The sequence below is a fragment of the Calypte anna genome, chromosome 6 (assembly GCF_003957555.1).
Source record: "Calypte anna isolate BGI_N300 chromosome 6, bCalAnn1_v1.p, whole genome shotgun sequence".
Taxonomy (NCBI): Eukaryota; Metazoa; Chordata; class Aves; order Apodiformes; family Trochilidae; genus Calypte; species Calypte anna.
This window is the reverse complement of record NC_044252.1, coordinates 25,105,558-25,123,997: the sequence shown is the minus strand read 5'-3', so window position 1 is coordinate 25,123,997 and position 18,440 is coordinate 25,105,558. Positions and strand designations below refer to the sequence as shown.

The 18,440-nt window shown below is 46.1% G+C and overlaps 1 protein-coding gene across 6 annotated transcripts in view; it reads left to right on the top strand.

Moving 5' to 3' along the window:
• The first annotated feature begins 13,589 nt into the window (after nt 1-13,589).
• XPNPEP1 (X-prolyl aminopeptidase 1) overlaps nt 13,590-18,440 on the top strand; it is a 30,056-nt gene continuing 25,205 nt past the window's right edge. For 2 of the 6 annotated variants that reach the window (XM_030453482.1, XM_030453477.1), the window contains exons 1-2: nt 13,758-13,930; nt 17,537-17,667. In XM_030453482.1, the coding sequence (XP_030309342.1) occupies nt 13,906-13,930; nt 17,537-17,667 (156 nt within the window). In that variant the 5' untranslated portion in view covers nt 13,758-13,905. Of the gene's footprint in view, nt 13,931-14,800; nt 14,897-17,536; nt 17,668-18,440 lie in introns of all 6 variants that reach the window. The other 4 variants (XM_030453480.1, XM_030453478.1, XM_030453479.1 and 1 more) reach the window with 4 other exon arrangements.

The window sequence follows — 18,440 nt, the reverse complement described above, 5'->3', positions numbered from 1 at the left end:
CTTTTGGGAGGGAAACCAGCTCCAAACCTTGCAGCTCTGCTCCATTTTTCTACAGTCAGGGGCTTTTCAAAACTGTTGAACATATACATGAGAACCATCTGTTTCACTTCCCTTTCCAACACCAGAGGTGTAAAGATGTGAGCACACAGCCAAGAAATGGGGCTGTGAGTCCAATGGGAGTTTCTGAGCATCTGACTGATACCTTTACTCAGATCAAGTGCTCCAGCTGCTGGGGGTGGGGGCCAGCACTTGGATTCCTTCACACTGCCATCTGTGATATGCTTTGGAGCTCAGCTCATTGATAATAGTGCTCTGGAAAGCTGATGTGGAGGGACCCAGTTTGTGACCCACCCTCTTGTCACTTGTACCAGAGTTCTGCCCTTCACCCCCCCCTGCAGTCTGAGAAATATGGTCCTGGTTTACAAAACGTGTAACTCAGATCTTGCCTCTCTGCCTTGGAAGTGGGTGCTTGGGATGGTGATAATGCTGAGGCTGCAGGAGTGATTCCTCCCCATCTCATGGCAGAACAATATGGTCCCTCCACTTGTGATATTGTTATCAGTGACTCAAAATGAGATAGCAAAAATACTTTCCATCCTGTGTAACTAGCTTCCTAGCAGAGAGATCCAGCTGCAGATATAATACTCACACTCTGGTGCTTTCAAGGATTATCCATGTGGTTTTTCCCAGTAACAGAAAGATAACACCAAGTATTAAAAAAAATAAAACAAAACCAAACAACAAAACAGATGTAACAAAGTAGGACTGTCATTCTATTGCTGCTATGAACTTTGTGTATGAACATGGGCAGATCTTCAGGAGAAAGCATCAAGGTTGTATCCACATGTATGAGAGTCCAAGTTTTTATATGTCCTGACAGACTTAATGTAATAGTTCTCCAAATCCCAGTGCAGAAGATGTTGTCATAATTCATAACCTCTCTTCCACCTGGGTGTTCTTTTTCCAACCCTTGGCTGAAGGGCCCTGAGCCACTGAATTCTTTCATTGAATCAAACACTTTGTGTTTGTATTTCGAAGCCTGTTAGCAGGCAGGCAACATCAGCCAGTTTTGCTTGCAGAGTCCTTCTGGTTTGTGGGGAACCTTCCTTTCTCTCAAACAAAGTCAAACTGGTGATTTGAGACTAATGAACTGCTGTGAATACTCTGCTTTATCAGAGGAAATAGTTGGAGGCTGAAGTCTTAGTCCTTAACAAGTCTTTGCAAGGATATTAACATGTCTTGCCAAGACCCAGTAATTCCCTTGCAGCCAATGCAACATTCCTCAGAGGCCATAAGGCAAGACTGGAAAAGGGGATCATGTGGCTTGGTCCAAGATGAATGTGCTACTCCAGAGAAATACCCTGAGCATGTGATTTCTTTGCAGATACAGATCTAAGGAAAAAAAAACCAAACAGATTTTGGTGAATCCATTCAAGACATCTACTGTCAAGATGCCTCATGTAGGAAAGAGAGAAATAGTTTCTCAAAAACAAAATTAAAAACTGCTCATACAATGTGATACTCTCTGGAAAATGAACAGCTTTGATGATGGGAGTTAAAAAAGGAACTGGGGAAGAGGTTATTGCATAGGTATGACTAGATTTTGTTTGCCTGCTCTCCTGTAGGAAAAGTGTCAGGAGAAGAAAAACAGAAAAATGCTGAACCTGTTCCCTACAATGTAGCTGATTAAGCAAAATATTGTCCTTCTGGGAGCCACTCACAGGAAGTTAAACCTGACTGTCAGAAGTTGGACAGCAGTTTTTCAGCTATGGCATTTGAGACCTCTGGAATCTGGATTATAAGAAGATGGTATAAGTCAGATGGCTCTTTTCAGACATGCTTAGCAACAGGATGAACCCTCAGACAGGTACTCTTGCAAGCACTCAAGGTATGTACAGAGATCCCCAAATTCGAAAGGAGCAGTGGTGCATGATTTGGGCTTGGGGGGGGAGCACTGCCTTGGCTCTGCCCCTGCTAAAATGCCATGCAGCTCTCACAATTAGTTGTAAGAGTAGTCTTGCAGCTGGCTAGCTGGTTATCTCTGTGCCAGTGTCATTGCTGGGATGTTTCTCCAGCCTGAAGGACAGGCTTCTTTACTAGCCAGACTTCTGTGCATGCATCTCTTCAGAAAAGGAAGGGTAGTCTGAAGGGCTTGAAATCTCCTGGATATGTTACAAAGAAACACAGTGTGTGGAATTACCAGCAAAGAAATTCAGCTAAGACTGAAAATGAGTTTCCTTTTGCTTCCTTATTAAAACAAACAAAAAGAAGAAGCTAATGTTGAGGTCTCAGTTTCTCATGTTAATCTAATGGACAGCCCTCAGATTAAAGCATCCTCTGGGGCAATAACATGTTCCCTTCACAGTTGCCTGAACCACGTTTTCTCTATTTCCTGATCATATAAAATCTCACAGCTAGCTATGGTGACTGTGGAAAAATGCCAGTAAGAGCAGTAGGGTTGCAAGGAACACATTGTTGGTTGTTTTGAATATAATTTAGCTGCTGAAAAACAAATGATGGTTCCAAGCATATGACCAGTCACCTGCCTGCTTCCTGGCTTATGGTTAAGAACTTCAAATGAGTACAAAAATATTTCACAGTCAATTAAAAGCCTTGCTATTGCGAAGGTCAATAGAAATGGCTCTGCCCACGACTACACACAAGAAATTTCTAGTATAGTTGGTAAATCAATTCCCATGTCTTGGCTTCCTATTTTTAAATAGAATGAAGTACTCACAGACCTGACTTTTCCATAACCCACAGTTGAACAAACTCCCCCATAGGGCATTTGGTGGTCTTAGATATATAGCTGTACATTGCTGCTGTGCTGCAAGATGCGCAGGATGAAATAGTCCTTGAATAGGAAAACAGGAGGTCAGTTTTAGCTCACAGTAGTCCACGAAAATTTAAAATGCATGGGAACTAAGTAAGGCTGTACCAGAATACTGCTGTGGTATTTTTTTAAGGAACATTTTACTCTTACTCACAAATAAATAGACAAGTCAATGAGTTCATCTGAGATTTTTGTGGATCTACTTGAAGCATTTCAGTAGTATTTGCATTTTAGTATGCTAGTATCCCATAGCACATGTCAAAATATTTTATTGGTACTCGAAATTAACTGAATTACCTGACTTATCCAGCACTGATCATCTATTTTGACTCTGTGGTCCTTGGGGTAGTACTCATTCTTCAACTCAGAGTATACTGTCAGCATTAGCAGTGAATCATAGTCAGGAAAGAATAATCAACTTGCCATCTCATCTCTTTTCCAGCTAACATTTTGCCATGAAGCATGTTTAAAAAGGCTGGAAATGAACATAAAACTGAAAGTTAACAGAGCTTCTTCATAGCTTTTACTGCAGCAGCCACAATACCTGCATCACTGAGCAAATTTACTGAGAAAAATTTTGCTGTCAGCACCACTGGGAAACAGCCAAAGTTCCCCTTCAAGTTACAGCAGTACTGTCCAAATCAAACAATGTAAAAAATTATCACTTTGTTGCGTGGGGTTTTTTTACCCTGTCCAAAACCGTGGCACATTTCTTGCATTACAAGGCTAAGGCATCCTATCCAGCCACAGTGCTGTTTAATCAAACACCTTCTTTTACCTCTTGCTTGATACTAACCCCTCCTCTGGATCCTCTTCTTCATCTCCGTGCTGTCCCTTCTGCTGCTGGGCTGTTGAAGTCAACATTACTTTCAAAAGTTCCCCTTTAATCAGCCCAAGCCTGCTGGCATGAGCTGTCAGCAGCATTCATTTATCCAGGCTCTTGCCTTATGTTTCATTGCCTTGGTAACAAGATTTAGCAGCAAGGCAACAGCTTTGAACTTGTCAGAGTCTGTTGCAACGCGCCGAGCGTGTATTACTCCTCCCCGGCACCTCAGGTTGCTATAACAACTACTAACAATAAAACTCATCTCCTGGCTTTAAATACAGGAACTTTTACACTCAGTTTCCTGGCAGAGCAGCAATATTATGTGAACCCTGGCTGTTTTGGTTTTTTTTTTTCCTTTTTTTTTGGTTCTTTTTCCCCTTTTTTTTTTCCTTTTTTTTTTTTTTTTTTTTTTCCCTTTTTTTCCCCTTCTTCCTTTTTGCACATTATAACACCCTCCAGCACAGAAAGGAGCTGGGCAATGGGCAGCAGAGCCCGCAGCAGCCAGCGTGGGTGCTGCCCCCGCAGAGAGCAGGGTTGGGTGAACAAAAGGCTGAGTGACCAGAGGGACAATACAGGGCATAGAGCCCCAGCAGCAAACCCCAAACACTCTGGGTTGCAGGCTGTGCCCAGAGATGCTCAGTGCCTGCCTGCACCAGGCCTTCGGTTGTGGCGTTTGGATTTTTCCCTTGCAAAAGTGATTTTTCCAGCAAAATACATCCTGCACAGCATCCTGGGGGAGGAGACTGCAGCTATCAGAGAGGCACTCTCAATCTCTGTTTGCACAAGTGTTTTCTCCCATTCTTGCTAATACTCAGCTGGCATTACTGATGAGAATCAAGGAGCAGTACTAGAGTGGAGAGACATGCATGGGACTGATGATTGTCCACATACGATACAGCCCTGCTTCGCACAGGTCATCACAATACAAATGTTTCAATTAGGTCTGAGTAACCAGTTAGGTATTAAAAAAAAAAAAATCTCTTAGTAGAGACGAGGCTTTCAGTGCCACAGGAGCCCTTTAATTAATGAGCAATATTTTCAGTCAATGGAAACACGGGGTGAGGATGTAAACTGAGCCAGTGAAGCATTAGGAACAGTTGAAGTTTTCCAGCAGCTCACCCACTGCCCTGTCACACCTCCTTCCTGTGGCTTCATTCATGAAGACAGTGCAAAGCACTCATCCTTTTCCTGTATGTCACAGCCATGAGTATCTCATGCAGACTTAACATCATTCTCACTTTTCCATAGCATGGGTCATGTTTCTTCAAAGGGACAAAATTCATAATCTGTAACTCAAACAATGGGAAGGCTTGTTTAAGAATAACTCAGGATACAGCACATTTCAAGTGTGGTGAGGGATGCAAACAGGAACAGGAAAGAAGCAGCAGATCTTTCCTCTTTTCTGTGTGAAGCTCAGCTCCTCTCAGCCAAGAAGCACTGGTGGTGATACTGCACTTGGTGTGAGAGGAGCAAAGCTCTGCCTGAGCAAAGGTTTCTTTGTTTGGACAGATCTTAAAACGTAAAAATGGTGCTTTTAATTTTCCACAGTTGCAGGTGGCAGGAACAGTGGCTTTAAACCAGGGGTGTTTGGCTAGAGGTCTGATCTCACTCTGCTTTCCAGTGACAGCCACTCTGAAGGACTAGAAGCTGCAATCTCTCAGGAACCCCCAGCACTGAGCACTGCCCAGACCCTCAGGCCTTTTAGAGATGACCCCAAAGAGAATCCATGTGGGCAGTGATTTCCTGAAGATAGTAACAGAACTGGTGTATGGCAGAAAAATTGCAGGCAAGGAGCATCCCTGCATAGGCACCATTTTTCTACAGGAATGCTTTTCATGCTTCCTTTGCTTTTTCAAGCTCATGCTTTATCCTGCCCAGTTTTGAGTAAATATTGCACATACTGAGTTGCTAAGAGCCAAGCAGCCAACCTGACAGTGATGCCTTTGCCCCCAGATTTCTCTGGAGTTCCTCTCATCTTATGCTTCCTTTGGAAAAAAAATCAGCCCAGTTTTTCTGACTCCCAATCTAGAGTTTTGGTTTCACAGATAAAAACAACTAATCAAACATAATGAGCCTCTGATTTAAGCAAAACAACTAATTTGAAAAATCTCAGAGCTTGGTTCTGCTGTTAGATCTCAGAGTGGCAGTGCCAAAAGACCTGAAATATCATAGATGAGGCCTCAAAATATCATAGATGGGGCCTCAGATGGTCCCAAACTGCTCTTGGAGATGGCTATGGATCACCCTCTCTTGTGCAGCTAAAAACTATGGACAGGCACTAAAGCATCCAAACAGCCTCAGGATTTCGTGTAACAGACAGGGCAAGTGCCAGCACCCAGGTTTGTTCCTGTGTGCATCCTGGCACTGCCACATGGCAAGTGCAGGGTTCACTCCTATAAGGTCAGTTACAGAAAATGAGCTACATTTTTAAGGTTTCCAGTTTCTACACAGGACTCATGCAGAAAGCTTAATCCCAACTTTTCTACTTTGTCCCGTTATCTGAGGTAGACAGTAACCCAATACTTTGTGTTTGGCCTCCTGCACCCACTGGAATAAACATCTGTTTCTTGTACTGTGGTTCTTCTAATATGTTGCACGGCACAGGGAGCATAAGTGTTTCAACATGTTCAGGCCCCCAAGGGATGATTTGGCAGGTGAATGGGCCTCACTCAGAAGGGTGGTGACTTTGGGTGGGAGGCAGCATTTGTAAAATGTGTCATATATATATGTATTTACAAATTAATCTCTACTACACTACAAATGTGAATGAGAAACAAAATCCATATCTGGTCCCTCCCTGTCAATCCCAGATGCACCTCAAAGGTGTGACAAGGCAAAATGAAATATGTGCTGGGTAGGTAACTGCCTTCCTGAGGAAATGGGGTTGGGCACATTGCCCACATCCATTTGTCCATCACCACTTCCACAGGGACTCCTGAACCCCTTAAACAGCCCCAGGCAAGCCAGGAGCAGGGCTGGTTGTGGAGAGAGACTCAGAGTAGCATTGCCTGGAGGGGATGTGCTGTTAACCCCAAACCCCATCAGGAGCTTGCAGGAGGGCACCTCTTGCCCCCCAAGCAGATGGGGAGAGAAGTGGGACTTGGCAGTGTTAAAGACAGTGGGAGCACTAAATCCAGACTATGTGTGACACCTGGCTACATTGGTTTTATTGCAGGAGCAGATAAGCAAACCTTGTGTAATAAAAATGCTTCCCAGGTGTTAGGTCAAAACACAGGCAGGTCACTGCACTCTGTTAATGTTTGTTCTAGTGAAGACTGAGGACAAATAGCATCATATAAACTGAATGAAAGCCATTGTTGGGCAATGAGCATGATTTTCATATTTCATAGCATATGTTCATAAATACAGCAAATTGTCAGGATATACCTCCTTAGATGCATGATGTTTTGTGCAACCTGAAGAAATCGTCTCCTAAAGCACTTCACAGGGCACCAGTGACCACCGTGGTCTCTTTTGCATGCACTAAAGCTGGCATTTTCTGTATTTTTTTTCTGCTAGAGAAGACAAGGAAAACCAAGAAGTCTTGGAAATCACCACGAGGCTCACATTTCACTTGCAACCAGGCGAGTGCAGGTGAGCAGGGATGTGTGTGCATTGTTTGGAGTGGAAACAGAGCCAGGCAGAAAACTCAGCAAACATTCCATTTTCATCCTTGTTGTTAAAGGTTTACAAGTGAAAGCCTAACATCTGGTATTTCACTGAAAAGAGCAGATGTAGAAGTACTCTGACATCTACCTGGCCTCCTGCTGCCTCCCTTTCCTTTCCAAATGCAGCTGCTGGGAACCACCCAATCATGATCAACTTCCAGTGCTGGCTGGATAAATTGTCCTACCAAGAAAAACTCAGATAAGAACTCAAGATAGGCCTGTTCCTTCTCTCCCTGCTATGTTTTCCCCCAAACACACCATTTGTTGTTGCAATTTCTAGTTTCACTTTTTCCAAACAGACAAAATTTATTTCAAACCTGATCCAAAAGGACTCGTGCCACATGTTTGAAACCTCCATTTAGCTCAGAGCTGAGAGTTTAAAATACAAGCAGTTTTTCTGCTGAACTGTTCTCGGGCCCTTCCTTGCCTTGGCACGTTTCACCGCTGCGGTTGTACACTACCAAAACACTGGCATTCATTGCAGTTAAGTAATTTTCTAGGGTGGAAATAGGAAGAAAATCATAGTACTTGTTTTCTCCTGCATGGACACAGGAATGCCTCTGGGCTGGGAGGATGTGACCTTGTCCAGGCAACACAGAGGCACAGCTGTGACCAAACTCACTGAGGGCTTCTGTTAGTAAACCAACTTGCACAGGAGAGTTTGAAGGTAAGCCCTGAAAAACACAAATACAAGTGGGTTGGTTATTGTCTGGGCAATCCCAGTGCTGTCACGTGGATAGAAAGGGCTATTTGGTCATGTGTACAACCAGTAAATGCCTGGTTTCCCTCTGCTGAAGGGAACATGATCCTCCTCTTGGCTTCTAATTCACCATGTGTCTCCTAAGATGTTCCCTGGTTTGCATGCAGTGCTGGGGCTGCTGAAACCAGGGCAAGGGGAGAGCTGTGCTGGCAGCCCTGGTCCTTGTGGTGGGGAAGTGGGACTGAGAGCATCTTTTTGCCTGTCTGGTGTCCAAAAAAATGTGTCAAGCTACTGGCAGGATACTGCAGTCCAAATCCTAGGCTCAGAGTGAGCTGAGCCATTGCCTCCCATGTCCTTGGTGAGACTTCTGTAGATGCTCACCCCTGTACTCATCCCTGTTTCCTATTGCTGTCTCCCATAGCACCCTGCACTGTTACCAGTGCTTTTTGGGGACAGGAGGTATGTCTTGGATGCAGACTGGGCACTGGGGTGTTCTCCAACAGCATGGTCTCACCAAGATGCCAAACATCTCCTGCCATGAAAAGGCTGTGGTTTTTCCCTGCAGGCAGGGGTCATCTTGGGAGATTAGATTGCAAAACAAGAGTCTACATTTCACAGGTGTGCAACAAGAGCAGGTGAATGAAATGAATGTTACAGCTGCAATAAAGGTATCAAGAGTAGAGGGAGGTTGATAAGATAACACGTATTCTTTTGTGGCTTATTTCCTGGCCTTGATCACTGGATACAGATCAAGATTACAGTGGAGCTAACGGCTCTGCCACTTGGTCTCAGGCAATATTGATTGCTACTTGTTGCCCCACTCTTTTGTAATCTGATGCAAATATAGCATTATAAGAACATAAAAGATAGCACAATTAGGGTAATTTAATTAAAAGCAAGGTATACTGAAGTGCTATCATAAAACATTTTTGCAACAGAACTCGTAGAATTTTAGTTGAGACTAAACAGGTGCTCAGGAAGGACAGCTTCATCTCTTTAAGCATTTCAGATTATGTATCATAGACAGCACTGCCTGCTAAATTAATTATGAAAGTATTTTACATTATCTACATTGGTGAGTTCATTAGGGCCACTTGAAAGCTTTCTAGAGACCCAGAATGCCCAGGAAACAAGCATCAAACATTTGGACTTAACCGGAACACTCATTTCACTTACCCTTATTTAACTTATGAGTCATGTATTATTCAAATGAAATAAATAGTGCTGTCCCCTGGGCTCATCTGGGAAAAGCCTTTAGCAGCAACCCTCTGCTGGCTCATTTAGCTTGGACCTCCAGATGGGCCATGATGGCTCAGCACCGTTCCCCCATTCACCCCACCCCCTCCCAGTGCTCATGCATGAGTCCTACTGGGTCAGGCCACTGGTGGTACTGGGATGCTTGTGGTGTTTAGACCTTGGTCTATGCAGACAGGCAGGACATCAGCCCATGTGGTACAGTCACACCTCCACCTGTAAGATGGCTGTTCACTGCAGAGGACTTGTCATGAGCATCATCAGGAGATGTCTGCAAAATGCTCTCTGGCCTGCATACATCTTTTATTGTGAAATCATTCTTCTTCTGGAATGAGGTTCATATGCAGAATACTCATTAGTTTGTCATCATTAATTCCACCAGGAAAGGAAGGAAATTATTCTAATTTTTAGTGCTCAGTGAGTGAAAGCCAGTTACAAGTAACCTCTGAGTACAGAAGCCTTCACAACATGGCTTTGCAGCACCAGATGCTAATAGCAACTAAGCAGCTCTTGCAGACATCAGTATTTTCCTTTCTATTTCCTGCTTCTTTTAGCATATATTTAGGAGATGGGAATACAGATTAATTTTTAAACTTTTGTTGAATCAAGATCTTGATCAGAAAGACAGAAGGGGACCACATTTTGGTCACCAAACAGCATAGTGTTTTCAGTGGCTACTTAATTTGTTTCATTTTAAATTGCAGAGACATAAATATCTCATTAACAGTCTGTCTGCAGTGGCACTTGTTATTTCTACCCTGAGCTGGGACCAAAGTAGAAGGAGTTACTAAATTCAATACTCATGGTTTGCTCCCCTCTCACCCAAGGGCTGAAGGGTGGCTACAACAGGCAGGACAGCTCTGCTTTCATGCTGTAGCTGCTCTCCTTGGACTCGCTCCCAACAGATAGTTGGCGGTAGTTGATCAAGGGTTGGACTCGATGATCTCTGAGGTCCCTTCCAACCCAGCCTATTCTATGATTCTATGATTCTATGAGATAGGATGACATCTTCAGACTTGGAGGAATTAATGAGGAATTAAGTTGGATTGAGATGCTGAGCTATCACCTGCTCTGTCCTTCCTCTGGTACCCTGGGCTCTGTGAGCAGCCTGGTTATTTCATGCTGTGGACACTCCCCAAGTCATACTCCCACATAGGAGATATATTTTCTTTCCTCCTTGAATCTGATTGCTGCTGCTCCCACAGTCCGTTAGCTAACCCAAACTCATTCAATAATGAATCACTGCCAAAAGAGAATCAAACTATTTCAGTGCCACAGGTGTTAAGATTACTTTGTGCTTAAACTATTGTCCTAAATTCAGCCAAATTGAAAGCTCCAAACATCAGGAAAGGAAGAGGCACAATATCCTTAGGTATGCCCTGGGAAGTCATCATGGAGCAGTTGGACCAGGCCAAGAGGGGGTGGGGTGGGGTGGAGTCTTCCATTCCCTTAGGTACAAAGTGCACAAGCAGGGAAGCACAGGGGAGGAAAACGCATCCCTGCAGTGTAGCACCTCTTGGGGAGCTGGAAAAACATGTACTGAACATTTGAAGTCTCCTTTCTCTGCGCCAGCACAGAGCTCCGGTGGGTGCAGCTCTCCACAACCCTCTATTAAAAGCCTGAGCCAAATCTAATCCTGAATTATTATCATGAGTCAAAGGGGGCTGAAAGGACCAGTTCACAACCCTGATTGGATTCAGCTGCAGAGTTTGCCATTCGCAAATGATCTCCGTGATCATCGTGCTAATGTTGCAGCGCTTATAAAATGTCCTGACATGTGCTTTAATATGAGCATTGCTGGATTCTGGCTGGTTTCCAAGAAATGAATCTTCTCAGCAAATATTCTGCAGGGTGAGCATAACGTGGTCTGTAACACAAATGCAAAACATGGCTGTGGTTTACCCTGGAGACATTGATGTGACAATCTAAATGGGTCTTTCCAGCCCAGACCGCCAGGATTGTATAGGTCTCCTGTGGGATGGGCTGGAAGATGGGGTGACAATTGTCAGGAAACAGCAACAAGCTTTACCCAAGGAGATTAATGAGGAAAGAAAACTCTTCTTGCTACAACAGTTGTGGTCACTAGCCTTCCCCTCCACTCTCTCCCTGCCCTGCTCAAGGACATCCCCTGCTCCATCCAGCAACCCTTCCCAATGCTGGGATGCTGGCAGCAGGACAGACTTTTTATTCTTTTCTGTCAGATTACAACTTTTATTGTGCTGCTTTATGTGCTAGATTTACTCCAGAGATGTATAAAATAGAACGTCACGATGTGGAGAGAGCTGCGGAGGGCACCAGTTGCTGGCCAGGGATGGCTGCAGAAGCTGGAGTTTCTCAGTATGGAAAATGGTCAGAGAGAAGAAATTGTCAGATGCTTTCCAGATGTGCACAATGAAATGGCAAGGGGCAAAGGGGCAATGAGGAAATTCTGCTTGGATATCAGGAAATAAACAGTTTCACTCCAGGGTGGTCAGCACTAGCACAGGCTGCCCAGGGAGACTGTGCTTATCCTTTCTTGGAGATCCTCAAAGCCCAGCAGGAGAGTCCCTAAACAGCCTGCTCTAGCTTTGAAGATGGCCTTGCTTTTAGCAGGGGGTTGGAGTAGAAACCTCCAAAAACCTCTGTTCGCCTCAATTACTCTATTTTTCTCATCCTGTTTTTGCTTCATGCTTCCCCTGGAAATGTATGAATAGCTGGGGAGACCCAGGTGGTTTAGTAACAACATGGGTCATGTTGGCTTGCTAGATGCAGCAGCAAACATTTGGCTGGTCTGTGGTCTACAGCATTGGTGTGTACTGGAAGGGAGAAGGGCAGAGTAGCTGCTAGATGTGTTTTTTCTGCTCTGGAAAAATGCATACAGACTGAGGCCCAGAGACCAGCTCCAGGAGGGGCCATGTGCCCACCCAGGCTGCTTTACCAGTGGGATGTCAGGTGTAGCACCTAGCCTGTGCATCTTTAAGGGCAAAGTCCTGAGCACCATGCAGCCAGCTGAGCATCTCCTCTCCTAGAGAGTCTCCAGGACACGCAGGAGGCCCTAAACTAGGTTGAGTCCCAAGAGCACCACAGCTTCCACCTTCCTCTTCATCCTCTGTCATGTCTTGGGTGCACTGGGTGCAGCAATGAGCCCCATGGTACTGGGGGGCTGGAGGGTCCCCAGGGTACTGACTGCTGCAAGCAACCCCCTCCAGCCTGAGTGCAGTCACAGATTCACAGAAAGTTGGGGGTTGGAAGGGACATCAGCAGGGTCACCTACAGTAGGTCACAGGAATAATTCCAGATGGGTTTTGGTTTCGAATGTCTCCAGAGAAGGAGACTCCACAACTTCCCAGGGCAGGCTGTCTCAGTGCTCCGTCACCCTGACAGTTTTTCCTTAGATTTCTGTGGCACGTCCTGTGCTCAAGCTTGTACCCACTGCCCCTTGTCCTATCACTGGACATAACTGAGCAGAGCCTCTCTTCCTGACACTCACCCTTTATATTTTTATAAACATTGATGAGGTCACTCCTCATTCTCCTCCAAGCTGAAGAACCTCAGCTCTCTCACAAGCCTTTATGAACCTTCCCTCACAAGGGAGATTTTCTATTCCCTTAATAATCTTGAAGCTCTGCACTGGATTCCCTCAAGGGATTCCTGGTCCTTCTTGAACTGAAGCGTCCAGAACTGGACACAAGATTACAGATGTGGCCTCACCAGGGCAGAGGGGAGGAGAACCTCTCTGTACCTACTACCCACCCCTCCAGGATGCTATTGGGCTTAAAGCAGAACAGCCACAAAGCAGCTATTTTTTATTTATTTATTTATTTATTTTTTTAATCGTAGCCTCTTTTGGTTGTGAGCGCCTTTTTTCTCCATTTCTATGCAGCCTCCTGTTGCTGTCGGGGGGCTGACTTCCCGCCCTGAACAAACCCCTCCAGGACGGGGGGCAGCGGGGGGCGGTGTTGAGCATCAGTGACCCCGGGTGGCAAAGCACAGAGAGGTTTTCACAGCAGCTGCTCTCGCCGCTGTTACAAACGCGACAATCCGCCTTTCCAGGCGGGAAACCGAGGGCCTTTCCTCTCGGAGTGTGGACGGTGCCTCTTCCTGTGCTTTAAGCACAGTGGGGGCGATGCCAACACCTCCCAGGCAGCTCCGCGCTCGTAGTACCGCCGGGGGGTACCCGAAGCCCCTCGGATCGGTGCTGGGGGAGCTCGGTGCTGCCCTGCCGCACCCCTCCTCGCTCTCACCCATCGGGTCCCGCACGGTACTGCCGGAACCGCGGCGGGCGGATCTCCTCCCCCCCATGACGTCACACTTACGTCAGCGGCGGGTGGCTGCGGCGGCCCACGTGGTCGCTGACGTAGCGGTCGGCGGCGGGCGGGACCGGCGGCAGGTGAGGGGCGGCAGGGCGGGGGCAGTCCTGGGGGTTCTGCGGCCTCTGGGAGGGGAACCCTGGGAGTACCATTGGGGTGCAGCCGCCGAGACTTGGGCATGGCCTGGGCATAGCCTCCCCAACCCCCCCCACCCGGTCAGCCGAGGCCTGCTCCGGTGTGCCAGGCCCTGTCAGCCGGGCCCGGACGGGACATCCAGGCCCGACTGTCTCTGTCATCTCTGCGTGGGGATAGGGGGCCTGTTGGGTCAGGGGGCCATGCCAGGCCGCTCTGAGGGGTTCGGTGAGTTTGGGTTTCAGGCGGGTATCGGGGACCAAGCAGAGAGGTTTGTGCTGCTGTGTTTGGGCTGCCCGGCATCGGGCCGGTGCAGGACAGCGGGGCCTGGTTTTGGGGTGGGTTTGCTGGTTCCAGACAATGTAACCTCCCACGTTTATTTTCTACAAGTTTATTCGTAAAAGAGGAAATGAAGAGGAGCTCGCAGAAGGATGGGAAGGAAGCACTTAGGGTGGGCTAACACAGCAGCTGCTGGCAGACCCAGGTGCAGCCTGACCCCCCAGCCTTGCTTCCCTTCTGTTCCCTGCTGTGGCACTGCCACACGCACCCTGACACGGGGGGCCTGGTGTCCCTTGCCATTGCTGGTCCCCGGGGTCGCAGCATCCCACCACTCCCTGTACACGTGGGAGGCAGCAGGAGGTGCCCAGTTCCTCCAGCAGCATTTCCATTGGTTGCTTTTTGTCCTGTGTGTTGTATGGAGATGCTCTTCAGGCAGTATCGGGCCTGAGGTCTTGAAGTACTGACTCCTGGGGTCTGAGTGGGGTGTAGGTAATGTATATCAGGACACTGACAGATCTGGAGGTCTAACTGCCTGTCAGAGTGTTATTTGCACGTTACTCTGCCTTGGTTTCCCCATTTATAAAGTGGGGAGTGGTCTCTGACAGAATGATTGCAAAAATAAATGGATGTAAAAACAGACATGCGTGCAAGATCCTAAGTCTTGACAAGCCTGGCCCTTGACGTTCTCTGCAGACCCATGGTTCACCCTCAGTACCTTTCTAATCTTGCCAGTGGAATGTAGTGCTAATGCATTTTCAGCTCTGTTTTATAGGGGACAAAGTTTGTTAGCCCTTTCAATTTTGCCCTTTGCTTTCTCAGGCACAGTGGAGCTTATGAAGGACAAGCAAAGAGCTGAATGGTATTGGGTGTGAGCAGAGGCAAGCGGCATCCTGAGGTGGGGAGCTACAGAGGCAGGTAATGTGGCAGTCTGAGACCTTTGGAAAAGTTAAGGCAGTGGAGGGCTGTTTCTTGTACTGCTAAACCCACTGCCTTCATTGAAGCTGTGTTTAGTTTTAATCACTCAAGTTATTAAATAATGATAGAGAAGCTGTTTTACCTTTGTAGAGTGTTCTAAGAAAGGAAAGGTCACCTGTTAAAAATTGCAGGGGGACCAGAGAAAATGACTACTGAAGGTCAGGGAAAAAATAACTTCTCTTTCTCTGGAAATTTAAGACAAATTTATTGGAAAATTTGTAGAGGACTTTTAAAAAGTGATTTTATATGTAGAGGTTATCTAAAATAGATGTCCTTCTTAATATGAGCTTTGTTGCTAATCTGGCTTACTTGTGTTTTTAATAATGCAAGCAAATCTTTCAACAGTGAGAATACTTTTAAATTATTTCTTTTTTTTGTCCTTGAGAGATTCTCTCACTTGCTAAGAAAACCATGGCTTGTCAGCAAGGAGCTTTATTAAAAGGCAAAGTCTTGTCATTCCTTGACTATTTAAATGAGACTTTCAGGCTCCTGGAGACAAAGCACAGGTCAAGAAAGGAAGCTGTGTCCTTATGAGTTTGTAGAAAGAGATTCTTTTCTGATGGCTAGTTGCTATGTTGTTGCTCTCTCTCCTTAGTGTTTTTCCTCTATCTGGCCATAAATCAGCAAAAATGTTATAGAATGTTACAGCAGCTCATTACAGAGGGCAGACAGAAACAATGACAATATAATGAAGTTCAATGTAGTTTATAAACACTGTATAAAGCTATGAAATTTCTCCTGGAAATAAATCTGAGATGTAATCTAAATCCAGTGAAGGCACTGAAGTCAAGGTACCAGTTGGAGTATTTAGTGTGTGGTGCCTTTTCAGCTTGATTTGATTCTTGTAGCGTGAGTTTTTAAACACAGTGCATCCACGGGCAGACAGTCATGCACAAGCCTAATGTGCTCTGAACTTCTGTGATGAGATGAGCAAAATGTTGGTCTTGGGTTGAGATTTTTACACCTGGATGCATCAGATCTTTGTTCAGTTCCTGACTTGGTTAGTATGCTGCTGTATGACCATGCTCAAATCATGTCTGCTTATGGCTTGTGCAATGGAGGCAGCTTTTCTACCTCCCTGTGTTGATGGCAAACACCATAGGGCTGGGACTATTGCTTATTGTATTTTGGCATAAGACCCTACTGTGTCTTGGAACACCTGGTAGTTACTGAGGTGTAAATAGCAGAAGGGTCTGGTTAAGCAAAAAATGTTTGAGACTTGCATGCTGTTTGGTCTTCCCATTCGTGGACATGGCTGTGAAATAAGCTGTGAAATGGACTGATAAGAATGAAATACTGCATAGCATGGCACTGCAGCAGCACAGGCCTGCTCACCTTGCCCTGCACAATGGCAGCATTACAGCTCTGAGATCCCAGCATGTTCTGAAAAATGTGAAAGGAATCAGTAGAGAACCAGGAAGGAGATAATCCCACTTTGGTTACTCTTTGGTGATGTGAGTGAAGATGGAGAGAACATCTCAAGCTCAACCTGAAGAGGTTCAGATGACTTGATTTTCCTAGGTTTTCAGGCCAGGCCTCCCCCAGAGCTTGAACATCCTCTGCAGTCAGCTGGTGTCTTCCACTGCAGCCTTTGCTCAAGCCAGCACAACAGCACAGCCTGATGTCACCACAGCAGGCCCTGGCTATTGATGGCTTTTGAGGAGCAAATGGAGAGGCTGATGTTCACTGCAGTGCCAAAGATACATCCCAGCCACAGCAAGGGAGGGTGATTGGGCTGGTTTTCCCCTCAGATCTGCTGCCTCACTCCTGCCTGCCTGACACCAGCTGGAAGCTTCAGAGCATTTGCCAAGGGTCATCAGAGAAGATTCCTCTGAGACTCCCTAGTTGTCTTCTGGCAGTTTCTTGTGGGAGCTCAATAGGCTGTTCCTGCTCTTAGAGTTGTGCTCTTGCTAGGTCAACTAACATGCAGCCCAGAGGTAAATCTGGCTGGTGATCATATCCCTGCCCTTGGGAGCAGATTTCTTCTGTCTTGAGTTAATCCAGTCACCAGTCCACTATGAAACCCTGGACTATAGTGAAATTCCTAAAACCTGATTTCTTAAATTCTTAAGTTCCTGACCTGCATGAGTTGTTCTCCCAGCAGCCTGTGCTCCTGTGGTTCATAAGCAGAGTGAAAAGACTGGAAGTTTCTCTCTGTGCTTATGATGGGTGGGTGGGGTTACTTCTCATCTGTTTACTTGGAACCATCAACACCCCATGCTGAGACCTTTCCTGGCTGTCATAGGGCATGCTTCAGGTGCTCTTGGTCTTGCATGCAAGAAGGGTTGGCAAGTGTGTTAAGCCATGTGTATCACCAGTGGACATGCCAGTCCTTTATGTGGTGGGAAAAGCTCTTTACAAGACCTACAGGCTTTGGCTCTCTGGCTTTAACCTGGTCCCTCATTCTCAAGGAACATGACTGAAGGGGCAGAACAAGAAATTCTGGGCTGAGAGGGATGATGTTGGCACAGTTGTCCTCGGGGGGGGGGGGGGAGTTTCCAGTGGTGATGGGCTCCAACCCATGCATATGAGTGACCCAGGATGGCTGGAGAAGCTCTGAAATTTTGTGCTCTGTTTTAGTTGCAGATAGGAAGATGAGTCCAAAAATTACAACAGAGCTGCTGAAGCAACTGCGGCAGGTGATGAGGAGTCCTAAGTATGTCCAGGAGCCTGTCCAAGCCTACATAGTGCCCTCTGGAGATGCCCATCAGGTATGGATGGGTGGATTATGGGAATGATTGCACTTTCTTTTTCTGCAAAAAATAAAAGCCAAGGATAAGTAAAATAATCCTTCATTCATTCACTTCAATGGTTCTAGCATAAAAGCCAGAGTAACCTGAGAAATACCATGTTGGAAAAAGTCTCTGGAGTTTGTTCAGGAGACCGAGTTTTTATGGTCTTTTAACAAATCAGTGTGGATATTCCACCAGTAACTTCTCACCAGATTGTCTCCAGGGAGCTCATGCTGCAGAAAAGGGATCTTGCCATAGCACTTTTTGTCCCCATCCTGGCTGTTGGAAAGAAAAGGCATTATTAGTTTCCCCATTAGCACTTCCTGATCAATGCATACTCTTAAGTATGCTTCTTAATGTTTTCTTAGGTTTCTTAAGGGAAATCTGGGCCCACTCTGAGGTGACTGTGTTGTGTACTGCTTCCACTGTTAAGATTTTTGTAGTCCGTGACGTTTATTTTAAAGTTGCTGAGCTGTCTTTTACCTCCCCTGCCTGCTCATGTGCTAGTTTCACTCTTCTGTTCATGCTGTTAGAAGACCCAAGAACTGTGTTTTTCCCTCCTCAGCCATTTTCAGGAAACAAAAGACCTAAAGCTTTCGTCACTCACACCCAAAGCTCCCCTTAGCCCCCGGGTGCCCAAAAGCAAAGTGGAAATGCAACTGGATTGGAACCTTTGCCCTTGCCTTGTCACAGGGGTGAGCTGGGTCCAGACTTGCCTGTGCATTGGGACCCTGTGAGCAGCATTGGGTTTC